Here is a 25576-nt window from a genome sequence, read left to right on the forward strand (position 1 = left end):
AACAGACACTGCCAGGAAAGCAGAAAAAAGAAAGAGGAAATCCTACTGTTTTTCAGTGTTTGTCAGCTCAGAAATATTCTGTTTTCCATGGAGGAGTGGTGCGGTCAGTGCACACTGAGCAGGTAGCATATCTTTCCAGAGGAGACTGTTTCTATGTCTCTGTCCCTCTTGACAAAATGGGGCCTTTTAGGTGGCTGGGGTGTACCCTGATTGTAAAGCACTGTGCCAGGGGCTGATAGTCTTCTTTCTCTTCTTCTCATTCTCTTGCATGAGTGTGCTTATTCTTGGCTTTAGGCCTGGGATGAAGTCAGTTCAGCAGACAAGAGTGGTTCATAGGCAAAGGTCAGTGCTGGCCTCCAAGGTACTCACATGTTTCTTGGGTGGAACCCTGTGAAATTCTTTATAAATCAACTCTCTTATTAAGTTGGCTGGTGGCCTTAAAACAGGAAGCGATGATTCCACCAGGGCGTTCCTGCGGGTCCCAGGCAGCAGGAAGAAGCGGGCTGAGGGACCTGACAACCTTAGTTCGAATTCTGCTTCTGTCACTTACCTGTGAGTTTAAGCAAAACAGCTCTTGGAACCTCTGCAAAGCTGCAATCAGGAAGAGCTGTCAGAGTGTCTCTGACGGTTAGAGGAGATGCTGAAGGCACTGATGCTTCTGCAACAGCTGGTGTGCCTTTGCTCATCCCATCTCATCTGCTCTGAATTACCCCAGAGAAGGCAAGGGATTTGCTCCAGGTCACAATGCTAGCAGATGGCAGAGTCCAGATCAGAGTCCAGTGAAGTCTAAGTCAAAAGTCCACATCCTCCTCTGCTTACCTCCCCATCTCACAGTCATGAGCCGCTTCATGCTTTTTAACACAATTCGATTCACTAGCTTTTCCAAGTGCTTGGTGAGGAACATCATGTATATTTGATGTATTTGACACCCTGCACTCATGTGTTTAAATGACTTGCCCAAGGGGATGCTGTGGGCCCCAGGGAGTATGAGGCTGGCAGGAGGACCCAGGTTTCCTGAGCCCAGGCCAACCAAGGATGGTGGAAAGATGTGAGGATTAGAGGAGTGAGTTTCAGCAGTAGACATCTCAGCCTTAAACCCTTGTAAGGAAAACAAGTTGATGATCCAGGTGATGTCACCTTCAACATGGCAAGTGTCAGACTGAAATGACTGTTTTAGTTGCTTCTGTTTGTCCTTAGAATGGTGGCATTTTGGCATCCAAAGGAAGAAAGAGACCCTTAGAACTCTTTACAGAATATGTGTTTGTGTGTGTGGTATATACACATATGTACACACACACACACACACACACACACACACACACGAGTCCGTTCTCATTATTCACAGTAGTTACATTCTGTAACATTGTAACAAGCACTGAATTAGTGAATCCTGAACTACTGCTCCTAGAGGAAAACAGGATTTGGTTCCTGCAAGCTTATGGCTACATTTTCATCAACTCATCAATATATAACCTTGTTACGTGTGCTTCCTTTTAAAGACAAATTTTTAATATACATAGTTGATTCATTAACATTAAATTCATAGCCAACGGCAACCACAAGCACCAAGACTCATACCTGAACAAAGCGTATCTAACACAGGCTTTTTTTTTTTTTTTTTCTATAAGAAACATCACAGCCTGCTTGGGATTAGGAACACAGCATCCCAGCCCTATGCTGGGGAGCCATTTTAACAATGAAATCACCAAAAGAAAGGTACAAAAATGCAAAAGTGTGGCATTAAACACCTCAAGAAGAGGATACTTGATTACAGGCTGAAACAAGAAGGCAGAGCTGACCTCAATTGGGAAGGAACATGCAAATTATTCACCGCTCTGCACGTGTCTGTGAATGGCCACTGAAAAGGCTGCGAGAATTGATTTCAGGGTGATGAATACATTTTTAGTGAGTAGGTAAACTCATAAATGCAGTATCTGTGAATAATGAGGACCCGCGGTGTATATCGTGCTTAGAGAGAGAGTAACCTCGTGCCAGAGGCTCTGAGAAGCAGAGTACGGTGTTTACAATTTTCACTAAGGGGTAAAGAATGGATGGAACTGCCTTCAGGGCCCATGTTATCGCAGAGAAGTAGCGAGTAAAGGAGGCAGTGGTCATCCAGGGGGAGGGGGATTTGGTGGACGGTGGAGTTGAGAGGGAGGGTGAGCGGGGGTACAGAGTATGGGTCCCTCTCCCTTCTTCCCCTCACAGCCTGGCAGGGCCTTGAACACTCCTTCCCTGAACACCTTGCAGGGTGAAGCCTCTCCTGTTCTCACCTGACTTGGTTTCTGCTGAGCATGAAACACAGAGCGACTTTCCTCCCAGGTCGTCACCCAGGTGCTGGGGGAGCACTCTATGTTTTAAGTGTTCCCCTGGGTTCCGTTTGCTCATTTGCTCGTTTTCTAGTCCTTTCTCTCCATGACTGTGTCAGCTGACTATCTACTCCCACTTAAAGAAGCAGACAGTGCTGGGAAATCTCACTGGGAGAGTCAGCGTGAAAGAAGAGATGGAGTCCAGGTCGCTGGGAGCTGAGGACAGCAGCGGTCCTGGTCGAGCCAGGATGTGCAAGATGTGAGGGTGTGCAAGACGCCGGGGTGTGTAAGATGCAGGGGTGTGCAAGACGCCGGGGTGTGCAAGATGCCAGGGTGTGCAAGACGCCAGGGTGTGCAAGATGCTGCTGGAGACAGTGCATTGGGAGCCGTCACTTTGACCCCTCAGAATACACAGGTCAGCTCAACCCTGCACCTCATCACTCCAGGCTACTCTTAGTAGAACAACAAACCCTGGGCAAGGGGGAGTGTTAGGATACCCATGTCTGGGCTTACTAAACTGTGACCATGGCAACGCCCTTTATCTATCAGAACTTAGAAGCCAGAACCAGACTGCCTGGGGTTGAACCCCAACTCTGCCTCCTACTCCTGGTGTCTCAGTTTCCCCATCTGTCAAGTGGGGATACCGAAAAGATTAATATCTTCCTCATAGGGTGGTTATGAGGATAGTAATTTATAGATAGTAATGACTAATTTATAAAGCACTTAGAACAATGCCTGCACAGAGTAAACTCTGTAGAGAATTAGCTTTTACTATCACTCTGGCTATTATTATTACTACTATTCTTAATCTCTCAAGTATGTAATGGGGTGGAATCATCTCAGAAGACTTTCTTTCCCTTCCTGTTCTGATCCTAGGGGTGGGGTGCTTCCTCACTGGGTGGCCTTGGGCAAGACCCTTTTCCTCTCTGGGGCCCCAGGTTCTTATCTTCTAAGTGAGGTGCTGGGACTCAAGCCCTGAAAGTCTGAATTTACAAAATAAGGAGAAGGCGTCTCCCAGGCTGGGGTTTGTTTGTTATCTTGCCCTCTCTTGGGGATGCCAGAAGCCCATTTTGCTTACTTTAAGAATTTGCCCAGAATTTAATTTTTCTCCCCTTTTGGTCTATTATGAGCAACTGCTTATCTCATCTTAGTTGAGATAAGCAGTTAAGTCATCAGATGAACAGTTTATATTAGCAGTGGGTTTTTAAAGCTCCCATTCCCTGAGTGTTGACCCAGCATCTTCCCAAGCCTGGGCTGATTGATTCTATCATCATTACAACTGCAGGAGGGAAATTATTGTCCCCATATTAGACATGAGGAAATCTAGGCACAGAGAGATTATGCAGCTTAGTGAACAACACACAACTGGTAAATGGTAAATCCAGATTAAAATCAGAATCCCTGCTTTCTACAAATGCTACCCCATAGGCAGTTGGCCACGAACTCAAGTTCTATGATGATAACAGATACACCATCCCATTCAATAGGCTGCTCATAGTATTGATCAAAACCACAGATTCTCATCATTGGAAGATACTGTAGCAGTCATCTTCAGGGTGTGTTAAACTTTGGAAGGATCATGGCCCCTGTGAAAAGGTGAAAGAAGCTATGGACCCTTTCCGTTGCAAAAAAAGTTCACATATCCACATAAAAACATAAACAGAAGTGTCTCAATTTCACCAAGTTCAAACATCTCAGGCAGAAAATCTCAAATAATGCTTAAACTCTCTTGAAACTCTCTAGTACATATTTATTTTTGCTCCAGTTCTGCATTGATGAGAACTTTCTACACAAAGCAGCTGTTCATTCCATTAATGTTCACCTCTGATTGTTAGAAAGTTGCTCTTTCAACACAACTGACATGCCTTTCTCCCGGACTTTGGTCCCATTTTTGGCTCCTACCTGTTACTAATACACAGAAATATCCAGCCGACCTTCCCAGGACAATTCTCCATGTTTCTGAGGATGCCAGCCACACTGTCTCTAGCCCTCCCAGGCTGGAAGGCTCTGCCCTCCACTACTCAGCTCATTTTCTCCTGAACACATTCATTTATCAATGATTCAAACATCCAGAGCCTGTTTACAGTCCAGAACGTAATACAATGTTCTAGCCATGCAGGGACCAGTGCAGTGCAGGATTCTCACTTTACTTTGGAAATCAGATCTTCATTAATATGCCCTAATAAAGGTAAAAAAAACACCTTATTTTATCTTGAAATATAACACACACAGAAAGACTTGCCTGGTAGAAAGTGACAGTTCAGTGAGCTACCAATCACAGAGCAAACATCTACACCGCCCACGTCAAGAACTAGGCTTGAACCACGTCAAGAACTACGCCACGACCACGCCTCCCTCCTCCACAAAGGCAACTTCTATTATTTAATGGGCTTCCCTCATATCTCAGTGGATGAAGAATCTGCCTGCAATGCAGGAAACTCGGGTTCGATTCCTGGGTTGGGAAGATCCCCTGGAGAAGGAAATGGCAATCCACTCCGGTATTTTTGCCTGGAGAATCCCCATGGACAGAGGAACCTGGCAGGCTACATGGGGTCGCAAGAGTTGGACATGACTGAGTGACTTTCACTTTACTTCACTTCATTCTTTAAGGTAGTAATCTTCTTGCTTTCGTAAGTTTTATAATCTTATATGTATGCCACATAGCACTATAGATTAGTTTCCCTGGCTTTGAATTTTATATACATGGAATCATATACATTGGCATCCTTTTAAATCTGACAATTCATTCATTGGTGTGTTTGTGAGATTCAGGCATGTTGTTGTATATTTAGTTGTAATTTATTCATTTTCATTTCTGGAAAATTCCCATTTGCCTGAATTTGCTGCAATTTATTTATCTACTAATATTTTATTCTTAATGGACACATGGACTGTGTCCAGATTTTGGTAACTATGAACAAGCATCTATAAACACTGGAGTACTCACACACATGCATTCAGGTTGGGTATAGTTAAAAAATGGGCTTCCCTGTTGGCTCAGAGGTTAAAGCATCTGCCTGCAATGTGGCAGACCTGGGTTCGATCCCTGGGTTGGGAAGATCCCCTGGAGAAGGCAATGGCAACCCACTCTAGTATTCTTGCCTGGAAAATCCCATGGACAGAGGAGCCTGGTGGGCTACAGTCCACAGGGTAGCAAAGAATCGGACATGACTGAGCAACTTCACTTTACCTAAAAAAAGCAACTCTTTGTAATTTCAGATCAGCAGATAATAGCAACACATATTCCAAAGTAGTTATATCAGTTGACACTTTCAATAGACAGTTGGTGGGAATTTGTTGTATGATGCAGGGAATCCAAAGCCGGTGCTCTGTGATAGCCTAGAGGGGTGGGATGAGGAGGGTCGTGGGAGGGCGGTACAAGAGGGAGAGGACACACATATACCTGTGGCTGACTCATGTTTATGTATGGCAGAAACCATCACAATATTGTAAAGTAATTAACCTCTAATGAAAAATAAAATCAAACAAACTGACAATTTCACTAGCTCTGTGGGTATGTTCCAAATGTTCCAAGCTCTTGCCAACACTTAGAATTACTAATCTTTTTAACTTGAGCTAGTCTAGTGGTTTTATAGTGGCATCTCATTGTGGTTTTCATTTGCATTTCCCTAGTGGTGAACAAAGTTGAGCCCATTTTCACCTATTTATTAGGTGTTTATGGATTAGAGCTTTTGGCAACTCCTTAACAATTTGATTCATATTGAACCTGTAGCCAAATGAAATGGTTTCTGACAGAGGATGCTGTTTAGTCATAACTCCCTTATTGAATTCAGCTGGATTTGGGGTTCTGAAAGCAGACCCAAATATTCTTAGTAATAATGACAGCTAATACTTATCGAGTGTCTACTGCATTCCAAGCACTGAGCTATGTTTGACATACATAGTGTCTCTTAATCCTCACAACCAGCTTATTAGGTTGATACTATTATTATCCTCTTTTTACATGAGATAATACTAGGGTAGTAACTTAACCTAAGATCTCATAACTAACAAGTAGATCAAATCACCACCTATAGTTACTATAACAAACTCCCAAAGATGGAAACACATGACTACAATTTAAAAAAAAACCTTTACAATGATTAAAAGCTGAATAATAAAATGGACATGTAGCTGTCAAGTGGAGAAAAATCATTGCAAAGTATGACACAGGGTGAATGGTCGTAATGTGCAAAGAGTTTTTACAAGTTAATGAAAGGACACACAGCTCAAAAACTGGTCAAACGTTTCATTGGTCCTGTAAATCTGGAAAATTCTGCACAAGTTTTTATGTTCTTCTACCCTCAGGAGGTATATGAGCAAACTTAATGAGTCTGAGAAGTTTTGCACTAGAAATCTACTTTAACATGGAATTTTCGTATTTGACAAAATAGCCTTTAGCATCCTGATGAATTACAATCCTTTGGAACAGACTGGTGAACTCTATAGTAACCACTGTGCTGTGCTTAGTTCCTCAGTCCTGTCCAATTCTTTGCGACCCTATGGACTGCTGCCTGCCAGGCTCCTCTGTCCATAGGGCTTCTCCAGGCAAGAATACTGGAGTGGGTTGCGATGCTCTCCTCCAGGGATCTTCCCAACCCAGGGGTTGAACCCAGGTCTCCCGCATTACAGGTGGATTCTTGGATTCTTTACCGTCTGAGCCACCAGGGAAGCCCATAATAACCATTACTTCCTTTGATTTCTAATCTGGTAAAACTTTCAACAAAGGAAACAAAATTAGTTTTGTCCCGGGTTTCTCAACTTTGATGCTACTGACATCTTGGACTGGATAATTCTCTGTTGTGTGTCGGGGGGCAGTCTTAGGCATTTCAGGGTGTTCAGCAGCATCCTTGGTTTCTGCAGGGTAGATGCCAGGTGTCACTAACATCCCCCCACCCCCAGTTGTGACAACCAAAACTGCCTCCAGATGTAACCAAATGCTCCCCGGGGGAAGACTACCCTCCCCCACCCCCTTAAGAACCATTGGTCTGGCCGTTCTGGTTTCTTGAGAACTCCTGTTGTGCCTCCTGATTACCTCCTAACTGTCTAAGTGCTCCCCAAGCTGCACAGCACTTCACTCTATTTTGATCTCTCTGCCCTGTGGCATCCACTATTCTTTGTTGTAGTATAAGAGGGTCCATCTCTTGACTTGGAGTCTCTCTTGTTTGTTAGAATTCCTTAGATCTCCAGGCACACGAAACCCTGTGGTTTCCTTGATGTGGAACCTCTTTTCATCCTTCCACCCTGCAAGTGGAATTAAGCTCCTTCCTTCAATCATCTCTACACGCCCTGCACAGCCTTCCATCAGATCCTCAGCATGTGTTATACTTATTTATCTAAGCAATTGTCTCAGTTTTTTGAGAGCAAGGACTGGGTCCTATTCATCCTCTTATTGTCAGCATGGAGTAGGCACCGATCAATACAAACAAAGGGGAAAAACAGACTTGAGGAGGGTCAGGAACTTCAATCATGGGATCCTGGGTGAATTTCCAGGAAGACTGAGTTAATTCAACAGCCTCTTCACCAGTTTCTTCCTGGAAATGTTCTCCTTGCTTCTCTCCAGGCAGACAATCTTTCTTCTGGAGAGAAGGTGAAAGTCCTGTAAAAGGTACCGTCCTGTTTTTCTCCTGTTCAGCCATGAATATGACATCATCTTCTCAGTTGGCATGTCCAGACCATTTCTGATACTTTTCTTATTCCAAACAGAAGGAGAAAAGCCCCTTTCCCTTGATCTCAGCATTTTTTGCAAACCTCAGTTTATTCCAGCCAGTGACACTTTTCATCCTTGGAGATGAGCCCTCCTTTCCATGTTCTGGGAGTTCCTCTGGGGCCTGCGTCTCTGGGAGGCATCCCCTCCTCTGACATTGCGTCAGTCTCTTTAAGTATTTCCTTCTTTTTATTTCCTGTCTGGGATTATTTTAAGCTTTAGAAACGGAATTTAATTCTTGGGAAACTTCTAGCTTTATCAAAGCTGTCCAAGATGGTGGCAGGGGGGCAAGAAAAAAAGGACATTTTTGAGAAACATTAATAAAGGGTAAGTGACAGGACATGACGACCATGTGTACACAGAAGAGGGGAGGTGATACCCAGATTTCTGTTTGAAGACAATGGAGGGACTGGGGATTCCTGTTGTAAAGACAGTCCCAGGAAGAGGAGGAGGATGAAGACAAGGAAGGAGAGTGGGCTCTCTGAAAAGAAAATGGGTGTGGTCTGGGATTTTGAGAGTCTGAGGTTTCCCGGGCGGACCAGTGGAGATGCAGAGGACGTAACTGGATAGAAGAGCCCGAGACGCTGCACAGCAAGGGTGACTGGAGGGCTGCTGGCGTGTAGACGGGAGCTGCAGTGGAGAGCGCAGACGAGAGCTCAGACAGTGTGTGCTGATGGAACAGACGAGGCTAAAGATGGGGCAGGAAGGAAAGCTCTTGAAGGAGACGGTGAAGGAATGGTCAGAGAGAGAGCCAGAGATCCAGGAGAGGGGCATGGATCTCAGGACAGAAAGGAGGGCCAGCAGCTTCAAATGATGTAGACAGGACAGTTCAGATATGGACAGAGATATGATCACTGAATTAGCAGCAGAGGGTCATTGAGGACCACGGGGAGGGCAGCCATAGGAGGGCAGGGAGATGTAGTCAGATGACAGGGCAGGGAGGAGAGGTAGGGAGAACAGGCAGTGGGGAACAGACTCAGGGTGAAGAGGGAGTCAGTCAACCACCCAGCAACCTGAGGGGCCAGGGTGCAGCCGGGACCACTGTGGGCAGTGGGAACAGTAGGGAGCAAACAGGTAAAAAGCTCTGCCCTCACAATGTGTACTTTTTAGGGAGAGGAAGTAGGGAGGGAGGACTTTAAAAAAATTTTACTTTTTTCTTCCAGTTTTACTGTGACATAATTGATAAGGATTCATTTTAAAGATGTTTGTAAGAAGTATCATCATTTGCCAGATGAGGAGGCCAAAAGAAGTTAGATGGCAACTTGCTCCAGTTAACATAAAAGTCAGAGCTGAGGTCACGCCCTGACCTGTCTGACCCTTTCCATCCTTTGCTGCTTGAAGGGGATGGAGTTTAGGTGGGAAGAGGTTACACAGAAGGCATACGGCATGGGAAGAACGGGAAGAACAGAGGTGCAGGGTGCAGGGTTATTCATGGTTGGACTGTGCCTACACAAAGCAAGGTTTCCACCGGCCCCTGCTGGCGCACAGCTGTGCTGGGCCTCGCATGTGGCCTCAGGTTCCTCCACTGGGGACCGCAGGCACTGAAATCTACCTGTTCTCACATGGTCCTGTTTGAGCCAGAAGCTTGAGAGGTAGCCTGTTTTCCCCTCCACCCCAACTTCCCCATCCCCATCCCCCTTATTTAGGAGTAAATCTCTAGAAGCGCAGGCACTGATCAATATTCCTCCATGAGATTTATAGAGGCACCAGAAAGAGACAGGGTCTTTCTTCCTCTGGGATGGTGAGCTTAGGGACCAGAGCGGGCCATCCACAGCTGTCTAACTCAACCATGCGAAGAAAACACCAGGCAGAGATTAACAGGGCCAATAGGTCTGGTATCATTTGAGCTCCTGGATCCAGCTCTGCCTGAATCTATCAGGAACTATCCGAGACTTTCTGACGCTTGAACCAACGAATTGTCTTTTGCACTCTAACGTGAGCTGTGTTTCTATACTTGCAACTGCAAAAATCTGACCAGTACAGTGTCACAATATGTTGTAACCGAGCAGGACCCTCTTGGGCCTTCCTGGGACAGACCCCTCCCCCTCATCTTCTGCTGTAGCTCCTCTCTGAAGTATTTAGATAACAGTATCCGATGCACACTTCCTGAGTTGTTTTTGCAGATGCTAAAACCATCACTGAATGGAAGAAATTAAAACTACTTGATGATCATGAGTCTCCAGACCTACTGGTGCCTAAGGATTGATCATATTAACCACTCTATGACTTCACCATCAACCAATCAGAGAATTGTGCAAACTGATCACATACCCTGAGACCCCCTCCCTCACCTGGCCTTTAAGAATGCTCAGCTGAAACCCTTTAGGAAGTTCAAGGTTTTAAAGCAGGAGCCCCCAGTCCTCCTTGACAATAAATGCTGTGCTCTCTTTGACCACAACCTTGTGTAAGGAGACTGGCTTTATAGCATGTGGGCGAGTGGACCCAAGTTTGGTTCTGTAACAGTGTCAGCTGTGACTGTGGAGGATATGTTTTTGACTTTTGTGGAAACTGACTGACTCCAGGGGCTTCCTCCATGGAGCCATATGCATTCACCACCTTCTAGGTTCTAACTCTGCAGGTGATAGAGCGATGAGTAAGACACGTGCTTACACGCAGCTGTGGAGATGATAAGAACCATCTACAAAGTGCTGTACATCCATTTCTCTGAATCTACAATCACGGGAACTGATTAGCCAGGGAGGGTTTGGCAAGTATGGACTGAGCTGGAGAGGTGATCCATGAGAGCGCAGAGGAAGGTGTGTTATGGGGGGAGGGAGGGAATGTGGAGTTCCTCTAACTCTCTGTTCTGGGAGGCTAGGCTAAGGTGGGGGTGTTGGGGGATACAGAGAGAGGGGAGCAGGTGGTCCGGGGGAGCCGCGTGAGTATTAACGTAAGTGGAAGGAAGAGCTGCTTCTCATACCTTTCCCATTCCGGCGTGGGCATGTCCCAGCTTAACCACCACGGGGAAGTGAGGGGCTGTGAGCTGAAAGAGACAAGAGAAAACCACTTATTAGCATCCCAGAGCATCACCGCCGACACTCTGGTCACTAGTGCCACCTGGGAAGCCCTTATATATGCATATATACAGTTCTGACTGATTTCACGATGTTGTACGACAGAAACCAATACAACATTGTAAAGCAATTATCTTCCAATGAAGAAAAATAATAGCGGTCACATCAAGATGAGAACAAGCATTTATGGGCTGGACTGCATGGGCGCTGTGTTGAGCTACTGTCCTGGACTCCCACCTTTAAAGACTGATGGGGCAGCAGCCTGGCCTGGTTAGTTCCCTGTCATACCCCCAGCAACCAGAACATGGCCTGACCCAGGGAAGGGGCTGACACAGAATCTGTGGTACAGTCTGGGTCTGGGTAAGACTTGTAAGGCATGCATGTCTCTCCCTGTGATACAGAGGAAGAGAGGGGCTCAGATGGTCAGATGCTTGTCTTGGCCATGCTTACTCAGCTAGGAAGTGAGGGGACCGGGACTGAACCTACGCATCTCCTCCTCATGCTGTCTGTATGTTGTTTGAAATAGGCTTGTTCGGTGTCTAGAAGTATACTTGGAGTTGCTTAAGGGCAGAGGTTATCCCTCCTCATTATTTAGTAACAATTCCACGACTTGGTCAACTCCAGAAGAGGTAATCATGTCCCACCCTCTGTGCCGTACAGGTTTCTATTCTGGTGCCTGTCCCTCAACCCTGGGCTGTCCGCTGACACCCTGGATGCTCTGGGAGGAGGAACCAGGTCTTCCCTTGTGGTGCCCAGCACCTGGTCTGACACACAGGAGCGACTGTAGCTGCCACAGAGGGTCTGTTGTGGGTCCCAAAGCCATGGCCCGGACCTCATTTCATTTTCCCCCACCAAGGTCACGTGAGGCAAGCAGGAAAGGTATTCTTGTAACACTTCACAAAAAGTCAAGACTCAGGCAGCTGCTGGGAAGGGGTGGAGCTGGGACATGGGTCTGTTAGACTCCAAGCTCGATGTGACTTGTTTGCTCTAAGACCTAAGCAAGGGCTTCCTGCAGTAGAGGCTGAATAAGAAATTTCTTCCTCATTTCAGGCTAAAATGTATAATATCCTAGTGTCTAGAGTTAACAAATGCAGATTTTAGAAAAGGCAATATTTGTTTTTGATTCCAAAAGCAATGTGTACTCACTATAAAATTTTGGAAACTATAAAAAAGTACTATGTCATTATGTACAAAGAGCACAATAAAAATCACCATTGAACTTTAATGGTTTTGGTGTATTATCTGTTTCCCTTTTTCTTTTTTTAATCTAAATTTTTCTTTTGATTTGTTCTGTTCTTACAAAGTTGGGAGTATAATGCATACCCAATTCTGCTTATTGCTCTTTCCACTTCATGTTATAAGTGGTAAGCATGTTCCTGGTGGTAATATTTGTCAGTGTAAGAGTTATTATGGAATATTTCACATGAAAAAAGACTTTAAAAGCAATACTGTGAATATCACTTAGCTTTAGCAATAAACAATTGTCCATACAGTTGAAGCCCCTGATGTCCTTTCTCATCACATTTCCTTCCCTCCTATCTCATCACATTTCCTTCCTTCCTATCTCAGATGTAACCGTCATATAAATTATGTGTTTATTATTCCCTTGTGTTTATTCATATTTAACTACTACCAAGGATTCCCAATAATAGACACTACACATTTAAAAACCTTATGTAAGTAGCATCAAAAGAATCTACTCTTATGAATTTTTGGGGTACATTGTGTTCGTGAGATTCATGTATGTTGATACATATAGCTCAGATTCCCGTTTAACTGCTGCCAAGTATTCCATTTGATGAGCACATTACCATTTGCCCATTTCCTGCTAATGAACACTTAGGTGACTTCTATTTTTCCAATTATAAACAATACTAGTAAGGGAGCTTCACCAAGACACAGGCACAGGTATGGAATTGCTGGGGTGGGGCAGTGCTTGCCTCAGCTTTGCTGCTGCTGCTGCGGTCGCTTCAGTCATGTCCGACTCTGTGTGACCCCATAGACGGCAGCCCACCAGGCTCCCTCGTCCCTGGGATTCTCCAGGAAAGAACACTGGAGTGGGTTGCCATTTCCAACTCCAATGAATGAAAGTGAAAAGTGAAAGTGAAGTTGCTCAGTCGTGGCTGACCCTAAGTGATCCCATGGACTGCAGCCTTCCAGGCTCCTCCATCCATGGGATTTTCCAGTCAAGAGTACTGGAGTGGGGTGCCATTGCCTTCTCTGTCAGATTTGCTAGATGTAGCCAAATTGCTCTGCAAAGTGGATGTACCCACCTATGCTCTCATAGGCAGGAAAAGAGATCCCGACACTTGAGGCTGAAAGACTGAAATTTTACCAACTCAAGGGGCATACAGTGAAATGCATGGGTGCATTTTCACCAAGTGGTCTTGTTCCCCAGCAAAATCGTCACCCCCAGCCATTCACTCACATACCCTAGACACCCTCTGCAGTCCGTGAACTGCCCAGATCACTACTGGGGCTTCATCTTCATCTTATTTTAGGGTGGAACTTGAGGTGAGGGGCAACGTTGCGCTCTCTCTTCCTCTCCATCCCTCTCAAATTGATTGCTTCCCTGCATGCCGGCAGGTACTGGAAAGAACTGTGCTCAGATTTAACCTTCCCTTCTGTTTAATCTTAGACTAGATATTTAACTTCTCTGAACCCTACTGCTCTAATCTGCAAAATGAACACAATAATGTGCTCTAATCTGCAAAATGGGTACAAAAATTTGCTCTCATCTGCAAAATTACGAATAAAGCACAAGCTGGAATTAAGATTTCCGGGAGAAATAGCAATAACCTCAGATATGCAGGTGACACCACCCTTATGGCAGAAAGCAAAGAAGAGCTAAAGAGCCTTTAGTGAAAGAGGAGAGTGAAAAAGTTGGCTTAAAACTCAACATTCAGAAAATGAAGATCATGGCATCTGGTCCCATCACTTCATGGCAAACAGATGGGGAAACAGTAGAAACAAAGACAGACTTTATTTTTGGGAGCTCCAAAATTACTACAAATGGTGACTGCAGCCATGAAATTAAAAGATGTGTTTATCACAGCACTGTTTATAATAACCAGGATATGGAGGCAACCTAGATGTTCATCAGCAGATGAATGGATAAGAAAGCTGTGGTACATGTACACAATGGAATATTACTCAGATATTAAAAAGAATACATTTGAATCAGTTCTAATGAGGTGGATGAAACTGGGGCCTATTACACAGAGTGAAGTAAGCCAGAAAGAAAAACACCAATATAGTATACTAACATGTATATATGGAATTTAGAAAGATGGTAACGATAACCCTATATGTGAGACACACAGATGTATAGAACAGTCTTTTGGACTCTGTGGGAGAAGGCGAGGGTGGGACACCCATGGCTGATTCATGTCAGTGTATAGCAAAACCACTGGAATATTGTAAAGTAATTAGCCTTCAATTAAAATAAATAAATAAATAAATAAAAAGACGCTTGCTCCTTGGAAGAAAAGTTTTGACCAACCTAGACAGCATATTAAAAAGCAGAGACATTACTTTACCAACAAAAGTCCATTTAGTCAAAGCTATGGTTTTTCCATTAGTCCTGTATGGATGTGAGAGTTGGACTATAAAGAATGCTGAGCACCAAAGAACTGATGCTTTTGAATTGTGGTGTTGGAGAAGACTCTTGAGAGTCCCTTGGACTGCAAGGAGATCCAACCAGCCCATCCTAAAGGAAATCAGTCCTGAATATTCATTGAAAGGACTGATACTTAAGCTGAAACTCCAATACTTTGGCCACCTGATGCGAAGAACTGACTCACTTGAAAAGACCCTGTTGCTGGGAAAGATCGAAGGCAGGAGGAGAAGGGGACAACAGAGAATGAGATGGTTGGATGGCATCACTGACTCAATGGACATGAGTTTCAGTAAATTCCGGGAGTTGGCAATGGACAGGGAGGCCTGGCATGCTGCAGTCCATGGAGTCACAAAGAGTTGGACACAACTGAGAGACTGAACTGAACTGACTGAACTGAATCTGCAAAATGGGGACAATAATGCCCAACTCACAGGTTAGTTGGGGGAAGAAGAAATGACATAAAGAATGTAAAACTGGCACCACATAGAGGTTCAAAATCAAAGTGTGAAGTAGAGTTGAAGGGAGGAAGGAGATGACTCTGGTTTTGTGGGGCAAAGAGAGAGATAAAGAGGGAGGCTGGATGATGGAAGAAAGAGACCAGAGGCTCCAACCCGGCAGTATCTGCTTAAGAGCAGGGGAGGGAGTGAAGTGAAGCCCAATGAAGGAAAATCAGGAGACTACACCACAGGGAGTCATCAGAGATCATTGACTTAGGAATCATCTTGCCTATTCCCTATATTAACATGTTAAGGCAGGTAGAGTTTCTAGGAATGCTCCCCAAGGTGTCCCACTCTAATCTCTGGAGTCCGTGAATGTGATGAGATTGTCAGACAATGATTGGTCTGGTTATATGCACAGCTGACCTTAAAACAGGGAGATTATCTTAATTGAGTCACACGAGCTCTTAAAAGCAGAGAACTTTCTCAGACTGGTGGCAGAAGAGGAAGGAGGTGAGATTCGAAGCATGAGACTTAATATATCATTCCTATGCCAGGAGATGAAGGCAGCCCCTGGCTGAAAGCCAGCAGGGAACTGAGGACCTCAGACCCATAGCTGCAAAGAACTGAATTACGTGGGTAAAAAGAATGAGCTTGGGGGAGAAACTTGAGCTCTGGAGAATGTGGCATGCCAGCATCTTGATTTCAGTTGGATGAGACCCTAAGCAGAGAACCTTGGCATGCCGTTCTACCCGATGTACGTAACTGTGAACTAATAAAGAGGTATTCTTTTAAGCTGCTAAATTGTTAGAGAAGTAATAGGAAACTAATACATGTGTCCTCCTAGATACTGAAGACCAGAGTGAAGTGATTGTTTTCACAACATATAATAACAGAACCAGTCAAGCTCATGTGTTTTGAGTCTTAATCAAGTCCTCTCTCTCCCAAGGCACACTTTCCTGGGGACCATATGCATCTCTGAGGTGCAATAAATACTCTTCCCTAAACATAAGGATGAATAAAACAGTATAAGATCAAATCAATTCAGTGTGCACTAATTGAAATAAGAACTATTACATGGCTGGCTCTCTGTTTTATGTTGTGTAGGACACACAGAAGATTGAGACAGGGTTTCCCAGAGAGATGAACGATGCAATGAAAGAGCAGACCCAGCAGTACAGTGGGTGAGTCCGAGTGGGTGGTGTCATGAGCAAGTCCCATAGAAAAGGAAGACTCAGAGAAGGATTCTGAAGGATGAATAGCTTTGTGGGTGGGTGGAGGGAAGGCTTAGCATCCCTCAAGAGCTGAATAGCGCAGAGTGCTATGGTCTTCCCATGAAGGGTGTTTAGATTCTTCATGAGCTTTAATGAATGAAGACTCAAAGGAAGGGAGGATTTATCTTATGAAACTTAATATGAGTTTATCATCAATAAAGTGATTTTGGACATAATTTCTAAGTGGAATTAAATATTTAAACGGAGTGCCCTTCTCCAACACTCTTAAATGAGACTAGAGGAACATATTAATGGTCAAAAATAGTGGGAGTAGAAATTGACACAGAAAGTCAATCAAGGGAAATCTGAGAATTTACAGTAGGATATTTCAAAAAAAGTATTTTGAAAATGTGTTTAAAACAATGAATTTTCCTGATACTAGGAGAAATTTTCCTTTGCCATTTTTTACTTTGATTGAGAAAAGCATTCTTTTCAGAACCAGCTTGCAAGTCTCTGAGCTGGTGATCTGAGAAGGAAGAGGCAATTTGGGGCCCGATTGCTAGGGGCCTTCAAATCTGAAGGGAAGAATTTAGGTTGCTTGGATGGGCTGGAGAAATAGCTCAGTTCTGGGACAGGAGCATGACCTGTCAGCTGAGAGCAGGTTAAATTGTATTGGGAGAGGCTGAAGGGCCAGGGTTCAACAGTATGTGAACTGCGAACTTCTGGATGTTCAAGCTGGATTTAGAAAAGGCAAAGGAATCAAAGATCAAATTGCCAATATCTGCTGGATCATTGAAAAAGCAAGAGAATAGCAGAAAAACATCTACTTCTGCTTTATTGATTATGCCAAATCCTTTGACTGTGTATATCACAACAAATTGTGGAAAATTCTTCAAGAAATGGGAATACCAGACAACCTTGCTTGCCTCCTGAGAAACCTGTATGCAGATCAAGAAGAAACAGTTAGAACCGAACATGGAACAACAGACTGGTTCCAAGTTGGGAATGGAGTACGTCAAGGCTGTATATTGTCACCCTGCTTATTTAACTTACATGCAGAGTACATCATGTGAAATACCAGGCTGGATGCAGCACAAGCTGGAATCAAGATTGGTGGGAGAAATATCAATAACCTCAGATATGCAGATGACACCACCCTTATGGCAGAAAATGAAGAAGAACTAAAGAGCCTCTTGATGAAAATGAAAGCAGAGAGTAAAAATGCTGGCTTAAAACTCAACATTCAGAAAACGAAGATCATGGCATCCAGTCCCATCACTTCATGGCAAATAGATGGGAAAACAATGGAAACAGTGAAAGACTATTTTTCTGGGCTCCAAAATCACTGCACATGGGGACTGCAGTCACAAACATAAAAGATGCTTGCTCCTTGGAAGAAAAGCTATGATTAACCTAGACACCTTATTAAAAAGCACACACATAACTTTGGTGACAAAGATCTGTCTAGTCAAAGCTATAGTTTTTCTAGTAGTCATGTACGGATGTGAGAGTTGGACTATAAAGAAATCTGAGCAGTGAAGAATTGATGTCTTTGAACTGTGGTGTTGGAGAAGACTCTTGAGAGTCCCTTGGACTGCTAGGAGATCAAACCAGTCAATCCTAAAGGAAATCAGTCCTGAATATTCATTGGAAGGACAGATGCTAAAGCTGAAAACTCCAATACTTTGGCCACCTGATGTGAAGAACTGACTCAACAGAAAAGACCCTGATGCTGGGAAAGACTGAAGGCAGGAGGAGAAGGAGATGCAAGAGGATGAGATGGCTGGATGGCATCACCGACTTGATGGATATGGGTCTGAGTAAACTCGGGGAGTTGGTGATGAACAGGGAAGCCTGGCACATGCTGCAGTCCATAGGGTTGCAAAAAGTTGGACAGGACTGAGGGACTGAACTGAACTGAAGGACCAGAGAGCAATTTGGAATTGGTTACGACCGACTTGAAGTGCTACTGGTTGGGCTTGAAGTAGGATGGTGGTGATGGAGAGAGTGGGGACACTCCCAAAAAGTTTTTTAAGTGATACTTAAAAAAATGGAAATATCATCTTCAAATGACCATAGAAATTCAAGACTAGGATTGTCTACAACTTTATCCTCTAATCAAATCAGTGTTTGCTTTGGTCCACCCTACTTTATAGTCCTCATTTATATGTTCAATTAAAAAAAGGGATATTCTGCAATATTAGAGAAAGAATTTTATATTTATTCACTTACCATTAAACCATTAGTTTTTCCCTATTTTTACCACAATATTTTTTTTCCCTTTATATCCCTCCCCTACTTTCCATCTCATCCTCTGCCAGGTGAGGATGAGATGGTTAGATAGCATTACTGACTCAATGGACATCAATCTGAACTCCAGGAGATAGTGAGGGACAGGGGAACCTGATGTGCTGTAGTCTATGCAGTTGCAAAGAGTTGGACATGACTTAGTGACTCAGCAACAACAACAACCCACTTTCCATCCCAGGTGACTGATCTCATTGTCCTGGTGATTTCTGCCCAATACCTGTTATGCTCCATCTTTGCAAATATTTATACATATGTATGAATGAGATCAATTTTTTCCAAAATGGCTCTTTTCACTTCACAGCTCACCATTTGCACTCCCTTCCCCATGTCAGTAGCTACACTCCTAATACAATAGTTTTAGTAGCTTCACAATATCCCACAGGGCACGTGGATTGCAATTCTTGGCCATTTTCCTATAATGGCCATTTGTGCCATTTTCTCTCTCTCTCTGCTGCTATGATCAATACCACTAAATATCTTTGTACACCTGAGCTTGTACGCTAGTGTCATAAATCCTAGTCAAGAGCTTCTCAAGGGGAGAATCAGCAGTATTTGGAGACATCCTGCTATGTAAAAGCTCGAGAAAGAACAAGGATGCTATCATACTGCACCCTGGATGGATCCCCCAACCATATGATCTCCCAGGTTAATGACAGCCACACTTATTGAGTGTCTCATAAGGGCCAGGGATGGTTCTGGAGACATCCTGCTACGTAAAAGCTCGAGAAAGAACAAGGATGCTATCATACTGCACCCTGGATGGATCCCCCAACCATATGATCTCCCAGGTTAATGACAACCACACTTATTGAGTGTCTCATAAGGGCCAGGGATGGTTCTAGGCACTCAGATTTGTTAGCATTCTGCCCTTTCCTGATGCAATAGATAAGAAATCGGGGGCAAGCCATCTGTCAAGGTCAGGCAGTTAGGAAACGATGGAGCTCCTCCACTGCCACCCAGGTCTTCTCCCCAAGCTTCCCCTTTCCCTTCCCAAGCCATTCAATTGGGTTTCAAAGGCCACTCTTATTTCCACTCATTTGTAACATGCCAGCCCCTCCCCAAACACAGACAGGTCATGAAGGACAAAAAACATCTTGTCGGCTATTTTCTCTCTTCCCTTCCCAACAATAGCTTTATTTAGTTCCCCTGGGGATGGCAGGCCTGCATCAGTCTCTCACAGACCCCCTGTCCCCGCTCACATGCCCCGGGGCTCCAGAGTTCAGCACTGCCCAGTGGCGCAAGAGGCCTGACTTCCTGTTAGAAGGGGCGAATCCATTTTTGAAACCAGAGATCCCCAGGCTGATAAGGGCCCTATTCAGAAGGCTCCCAAGAAAACCAAGTAAGTGGGGGTGGCCCAGGACTCCTGCTAGGCATTCTCTTGGGGGGTTGTAGTCAGAGCAGTGTGAGGCCAGATCAGAGTTGTACCAACCTCAACGTCAAGCCAAGGAATTGGAGAGCTGTGACCTGAGTGGTCTGAGGCAGCTCCCCACTGAAGGAGGCAGCTCTCTGTATATTCACGACTCTCTGGAGATTTAAAAACACAGTGTTTGGTCCTGGTTAAGTGATGGAGAAAGCAAGGCTTGGAAGAATCTGGGGGAGGAAAACAAGGACCAAAAACACCTTGGAAGGTTTCAAGGAGAAGCTGGGTCTCCGTCCAAGCCTCTGAGGCTCGGCCTGATCTAGTTCGCACTACCTGTTGTTTCATCCTGTGTTTCCCCTCCTTACCACCCCAGCTTCTGTCTACATGTTCCAACACATGGGCCTTTCAGATCTTTAGTGAATGAGCCTCATTACCTCCGGCCTCTGCATCCGCTGCTCCTTTTCTCTGAAAGATGCTACCTAACACTGTTTTCTAGGCCACCCCTTTACATACTTCACAGTTCAGTTGATATGCTCTGTCTCCAGAGTGCACTTCCCTGGATATTGGTCTAAAAAAATAAGTGCTTCTTGAATCTTCTTTATCACACCATGAACTCTCCCTTCATAGAGTTAGCCACTATTTGTAATTGCACGTTTATTTTCTTTGTTGTCCCTCTCTCAAATCCAAGGTAGGTGCGCTGAGAGAACAAGGTGCTCTGCATGTTTCATTTACAGCTGTATCCCCAGGCTCCATCCAAGGGGTGGCATATAGTGACTGTGCAGGAAGTGTATATGTTGGATGGGCGTTAGACAAAGGCTTCCATGACAGGGAATGACGCCACATGTATACAGGCAGAGTTGGACAGAATTTGGGGAAAACTTGTTAGTAAAGGTTGGTGTGAGTAGAGGCTTGCTGGGGACGCAGTGGGAATTAGGGTGAAAATGTGGGCAGTGGCAAGCTTGGGGGGCGCTTAGACACAAAGAAGGGATTTAGGATGGTTTCTGTGAACACTGGGCAGCCACTGAGGGTTTGGGTGCAGAGTGTACCTATAGACAAAGCAGGTTCAGGAAGACTTCTGGGAGCTGTGTTAACAACAGCTCCCATTTTGGAGCACTTACAGTGTACCAGGAATGGTGCTAAACACTTGACCAATATCGTCTCTTTTAAATCTCTTGACACATCTATGAGATGATGATTTTTAGCCCCATCTCCTATGGCTCAGTGGTAAAGAAGCTGCTTGCAGTGCAAAAGATGCTGGGGACACAGGTTCAATCCCTGAGTCAGAAAGATCTCCTGGAGTGGGAAATGGCAACCCACTCCAGTATTCTTAGCCGGGAAATTTCATGGACAGAGGAGCCTGGCGAGCTACAGTCCACTCGGTCACAGAGTCAGACAGGACTGAGCATGCATGCTACACTACTACATATGAAGGAAGTGAAGGCTGAGAGAGGTGAAGATGCTTGCCTAGTATTACTCATCAAGAAAGTGGAGTAAATAGGATTTGGCCTGAGCCCACTGTCCTGCTGCTGCTTCTGGATAATTACGCTATTCATCATTAAGGGCTTCCATGTGTTCAGAACTGTGTATATTTGTGGATTTGGTTGAAGAGGGTGGGTGGAGGCCAGCAGACTCATTAGGACAAGACTGGCTACTGTGATGACCAAGCAGCTTGGGGGCCAGCGGGGGCAGCATCAACTGTGGAGCCAGAAGGCCCCTAGGGTTCACATCCAGCTGACACCTATGGATATGAGCCTGTGGGCAACTCACTGGCTACTCTTGTGACTCAGTCTTCTCATACCCCTAGGAAGATCACTTGATGAAGTGACATTATAATAGGTGTCTGTCACTAAATGGTCACTGCTGGTGAAGAGGCTTAAATTGAGTTAGAGGATGTCCAAGGCCTGGCATGTAGTCAGACAGCATGCATGCTATGTGCTAAGTTGCTCAGTCATGACTGACTCTTTGAGACCCCCATGGATTGTAGCCTCCCAGGCTCCTCTGTCCAAGGGATTCTCCAGGCAAGAAGAATACTGCAGTGGGATGCCATGCCCTCCTCCAGGGACTCCTCCTGAATCAGGGATTGAACCCATGTCTTTCAGGTCTCCTGCATTGACAGGCCAGCTCTTTACCGCTAGCGCCACCTGGGAAGCCAGTGGGACAGCAGTCCATCCTAGTTCTCATTTCTTTCACATCTGTGATCTGAGGGGCATGGAGTGTGGAGGGGGATGTCAAGGCCCGATGGACAGAATTCAGTCATTCCTGGGACACAAAGAGAGAGAAGAGGGCAAGGAAGCCTGATGCCACGTTGTCCGCAGGGGACTCAATGAAGGTTTGACAGATATGGGGAGGTGCAGAAACAGGGCTTGTTACAGACATTTAAAAAGATTCATTAAAAAGAGAAAACAGAAACATCCTGAAAGCTGCTTGATAAACCTTAACCTTGGTGTGTAATATCTGACAGAATCTTCTTGGAGTTTAAGTACTGCATGCTAAGAAAGTCCTGTCTAGAGGGAGTAGAATGGACAAGATGACCTGGGGCAATCCTTTCCAATCCTTTAATGCTGTGACAAATCTACAAATTACCAAGGTGATTGAAAGACAAGACAGAACATGTCATGACAAAACTGACCGCAGCCTACATGGCTCCAAGATCTGGCTCCAGCCTTTCCCCAACCCCCACCCCGCCTTACGCACGCTCCCCCATCACCTTCTCTATCCCAGTCTTTCTGGCTTTCTTTCTGACCTGATACTGGCTTTGCTCCTTCTAGCCACAGGGCCTTTACACATGCTGCTCTCATTGCCTGGAACACTCTTCCTGCTCCTCCTATCCCCACATCAGATCACATCTCCACTGCTGCTTCCTCAAGAAGCTGGCACTCAGCTTCTTGCCTAGCTAACAGCCCGCTGAACTCTTTCTCTTCCTTAGCACTTGGCCGTTTTAAATTCACCTATGAGATTGTTGAACAATCGTCTGATTCCCTCACTAGTCTGTTAACTCCATAAGAAGTTTCAGGTCTGTGTCTGCTACTGCTCATCACTGAACCTTCAGGCCTCTCCTGAGTTACCGACCTGCCTCAAAAACCCAGCCCCAGACGGTCCCACAGGCACCTCCAACCCAACCAAGGATACACATGAGGTTTCCAAGCAACCTCGTAAATGTCCCATTGGAAATGCTATCTCCTTTTCCTATATCCTGATCTCAGTTAAAGGTCCCACTACTCACCCAGGTGTCAGAGGTCCCACCAGCTTTCCCTCTTTTTGTATCTGCCCTCGACCAGGTCTGGCATATAGGAGTGGCCCAGAAAACATTGGCTAAATGAGGTCTCTGGCCTCATGGCCAAGCTTAATGCTTTCTGCCCTTAGAACCCCACCTCTGAACTCTCTGCATCACCTCTTCCTACTTTTAGAGTGTCTTGGAAAAATACTGGTAGCATTTTTAGAAAAATTAAATTAAACCTGCCCTATGAAAACACAAACATTCCTTTTTCTTACATTTCCTGTTTCCCTGAGAAACGGAACAGTCAAAAATAAACACACCAATAGGATGGCAATATTTGCGAATACACTTTTCTTGTTTTCACCCCAGTGAGGTTAATGGCACTGAACAGGCTTGGGCTGCCAGCTCTCCTCCTGTGAGGATTCTCGGGTTTGTTCACAATTTGGACAACATCCCAGCAAAACGGTGGCTCTGGGAAGGGTCTGAATGACCAAGGTGATCAAGACCACCCTGAATGGATAGACACAGCTATGTGATTTTAAGTTCCCTAGGTTTTCCGTTGTCATTAATTTCTATTCACAATCTTGTTGCAACTCCATGTCTCAGTGGGAAAAAGCCCTCTTTATAATCAGATGATCCCTAAAATGGGAAAGTATTGTTTTTTCTTAGTCACTTCAGAAATTAGCTAAACAGTAACTGCACTCCTTCAGCATCTGCATTGCTTTGCTTCAGTTTATGTTCACAGTGTGATGCCTTAAGATTCAAGATAAATGTGATATTTTGGCTAAAGACACTCATTGGTGTTGCACAGAACTTGCTTACTTGGGGCTATAAGCAAAGGGACATGTCATTTCCTCTGTCTGGTTCAGGGAAGCGCTATTCATGGAATGCTGTAGAATGAGGAGTAAGAGTGAGCATAGGCTTTGAAGCCAGACACAGCAGATTAAATACTGTTGTGTCACTTCCTATCTGAGCACTCTTGGGCAACTTAGTTCCCAGGTTCGTTTTCTGTAAATGGGAATAGATACACCAGCAAGGAAGGTTATTGTGAAGATTTGAGTTTGTGTGTAAATCACATGCTACATATAGCTGGATCTTCACCAGAAATTCTCTGGGGATAATCTGAACCATGGTTTTTCCAGTAGTCATATATGGATGTGAGAGTTGGACCATAAAGAAGGGTGAGTGCTGAAGAATTGAAGCTTTCAAAATGTGGTGTTGAAGGAGACTCTTCAGAGTCCCTTGGACTGCAAGAAGATCAAATCAGTCAATCCTGAAGGAAATTGACCCTGAATAACTCACTGGAAAGTGATCCTGAAGCTGCAACTCTAAAACCTGGCTACCTAATTCGAAAAGCCAACTCACTAGAAAAGACCCTGATGCTGGGAAAGACTGAAGTCAGGAGGAGAAGGAGGGCAACAGAGCATGAGATGGTTGGATGGCATCATTGACTCAATGGACACGAATGTGAGTAAACTCCAGGAGATAGGGAAGGACAGGGAACCCTGGCGTGCTGCAATCCAAGGGGTAACAAAGAGCTGGACACGACTTAGTGACTAAACAACAATAATATTCCATTGTATGAAATTTTTAAAATTTTAAGCAGATTTTAAGCACACCTTGGAAGCGGCTATATGTGTATATCTAGCACATGGCTTGCATAACTGCAAACCATGAAGGCAAATGAAATTCTTAGCAAGTTTCAATAAACAAGGATAATATTTTGGCAATGCCAAAAGTATTGATCTTAAAAAATTATAATATATAGTTGGGCATCTTATGAATTTATAATACTTGGGAAAGAGGACTTTTTTTTACTGGAAAACTGACACTGGCTTGCAGGTACATGCCTCCTGTGTGTGTCAGACCTTATCTGTCTCATTTCCCACAGGCTCTTCAGCCCTTGCAAGCAGAGGGTCCAAGCCAGATTGTTAGTCCAATTATTGGAGCAAGCAGGATTTCTGCTTCTGGCACATTCTTACTAAACTTGTCATCCCAGCAACAAGTTGATAAAGAGAAGGGCTAAGAGGGAAACATGTCTAGTCCAAACAAGAAAGTATCAAGAAATACTGGTACAGGGAACCCATGAGCAGAGCAAGAGAGAAAGTGACCTTTGGTGCTCCCTCCCACTCATAAGACCACTGCCTCTTTCCTTTTGAAACTCACCTTAACTTTCCAAGCCCTCATGGCTAACTTTGAAGCCATTCAGAGAGGAAGCTTTGAGGTGAGGGTTTCACAAATCTATGAGCAAAGCTAAGGCTGTGATTGCTCATATACGTTGACTTCCACATCTATTCATTTGAGCTCCACGAGGGCAAGGCTGGTATTTATTTTGTTCACGTTTTACCTAACACATAGCAAGTGTTCAGGATCTGTTGACTGAACTTTC

General features: G+C 44.6%; 1 protein-coding gene across 6 annotated transcripts in view; it reads right to left on the reverse strand.

The window, feature by feature from the left end:
- Positions 1-25576, reverse strand: part of SYN3 (synapsin III) — a 498442-nt gene that overhangs the window by 61959 nt on the left and 410907 nt on the right. For all 6 annotated transcript variants that reach the window (XM_070789671.1, XM_070789672.1, XM_019961256.2 and 3 more), the window contains one exon: positions 10937-10999. In XM_070789671.1, coding sequence (XP_070645772.1) covers positions 10937-10999 — 63 coding nt within the window. The remainder of the gene's footprint in view (positions 1-10936; positions 11000-25576) is intronic.

The sequence above is a fragment of the Bos indicus genome, chromosome 5 (assembly GCF_029378745.1).
Source record: "Bos indicus isolate NIAB-ARS_2022 breed Sahiwal x Tharparkar chromosome 5, NIAB-ARS_B.indTharparkar_mat_pri_1.0, whole genome shotgun sequence".
Classification (NCBI taxonomy): Eukaryota; Metazoa; Chordata; class Mammalia; order Artiodactyla; family Bovidae; genus Bos; species Bos indicus.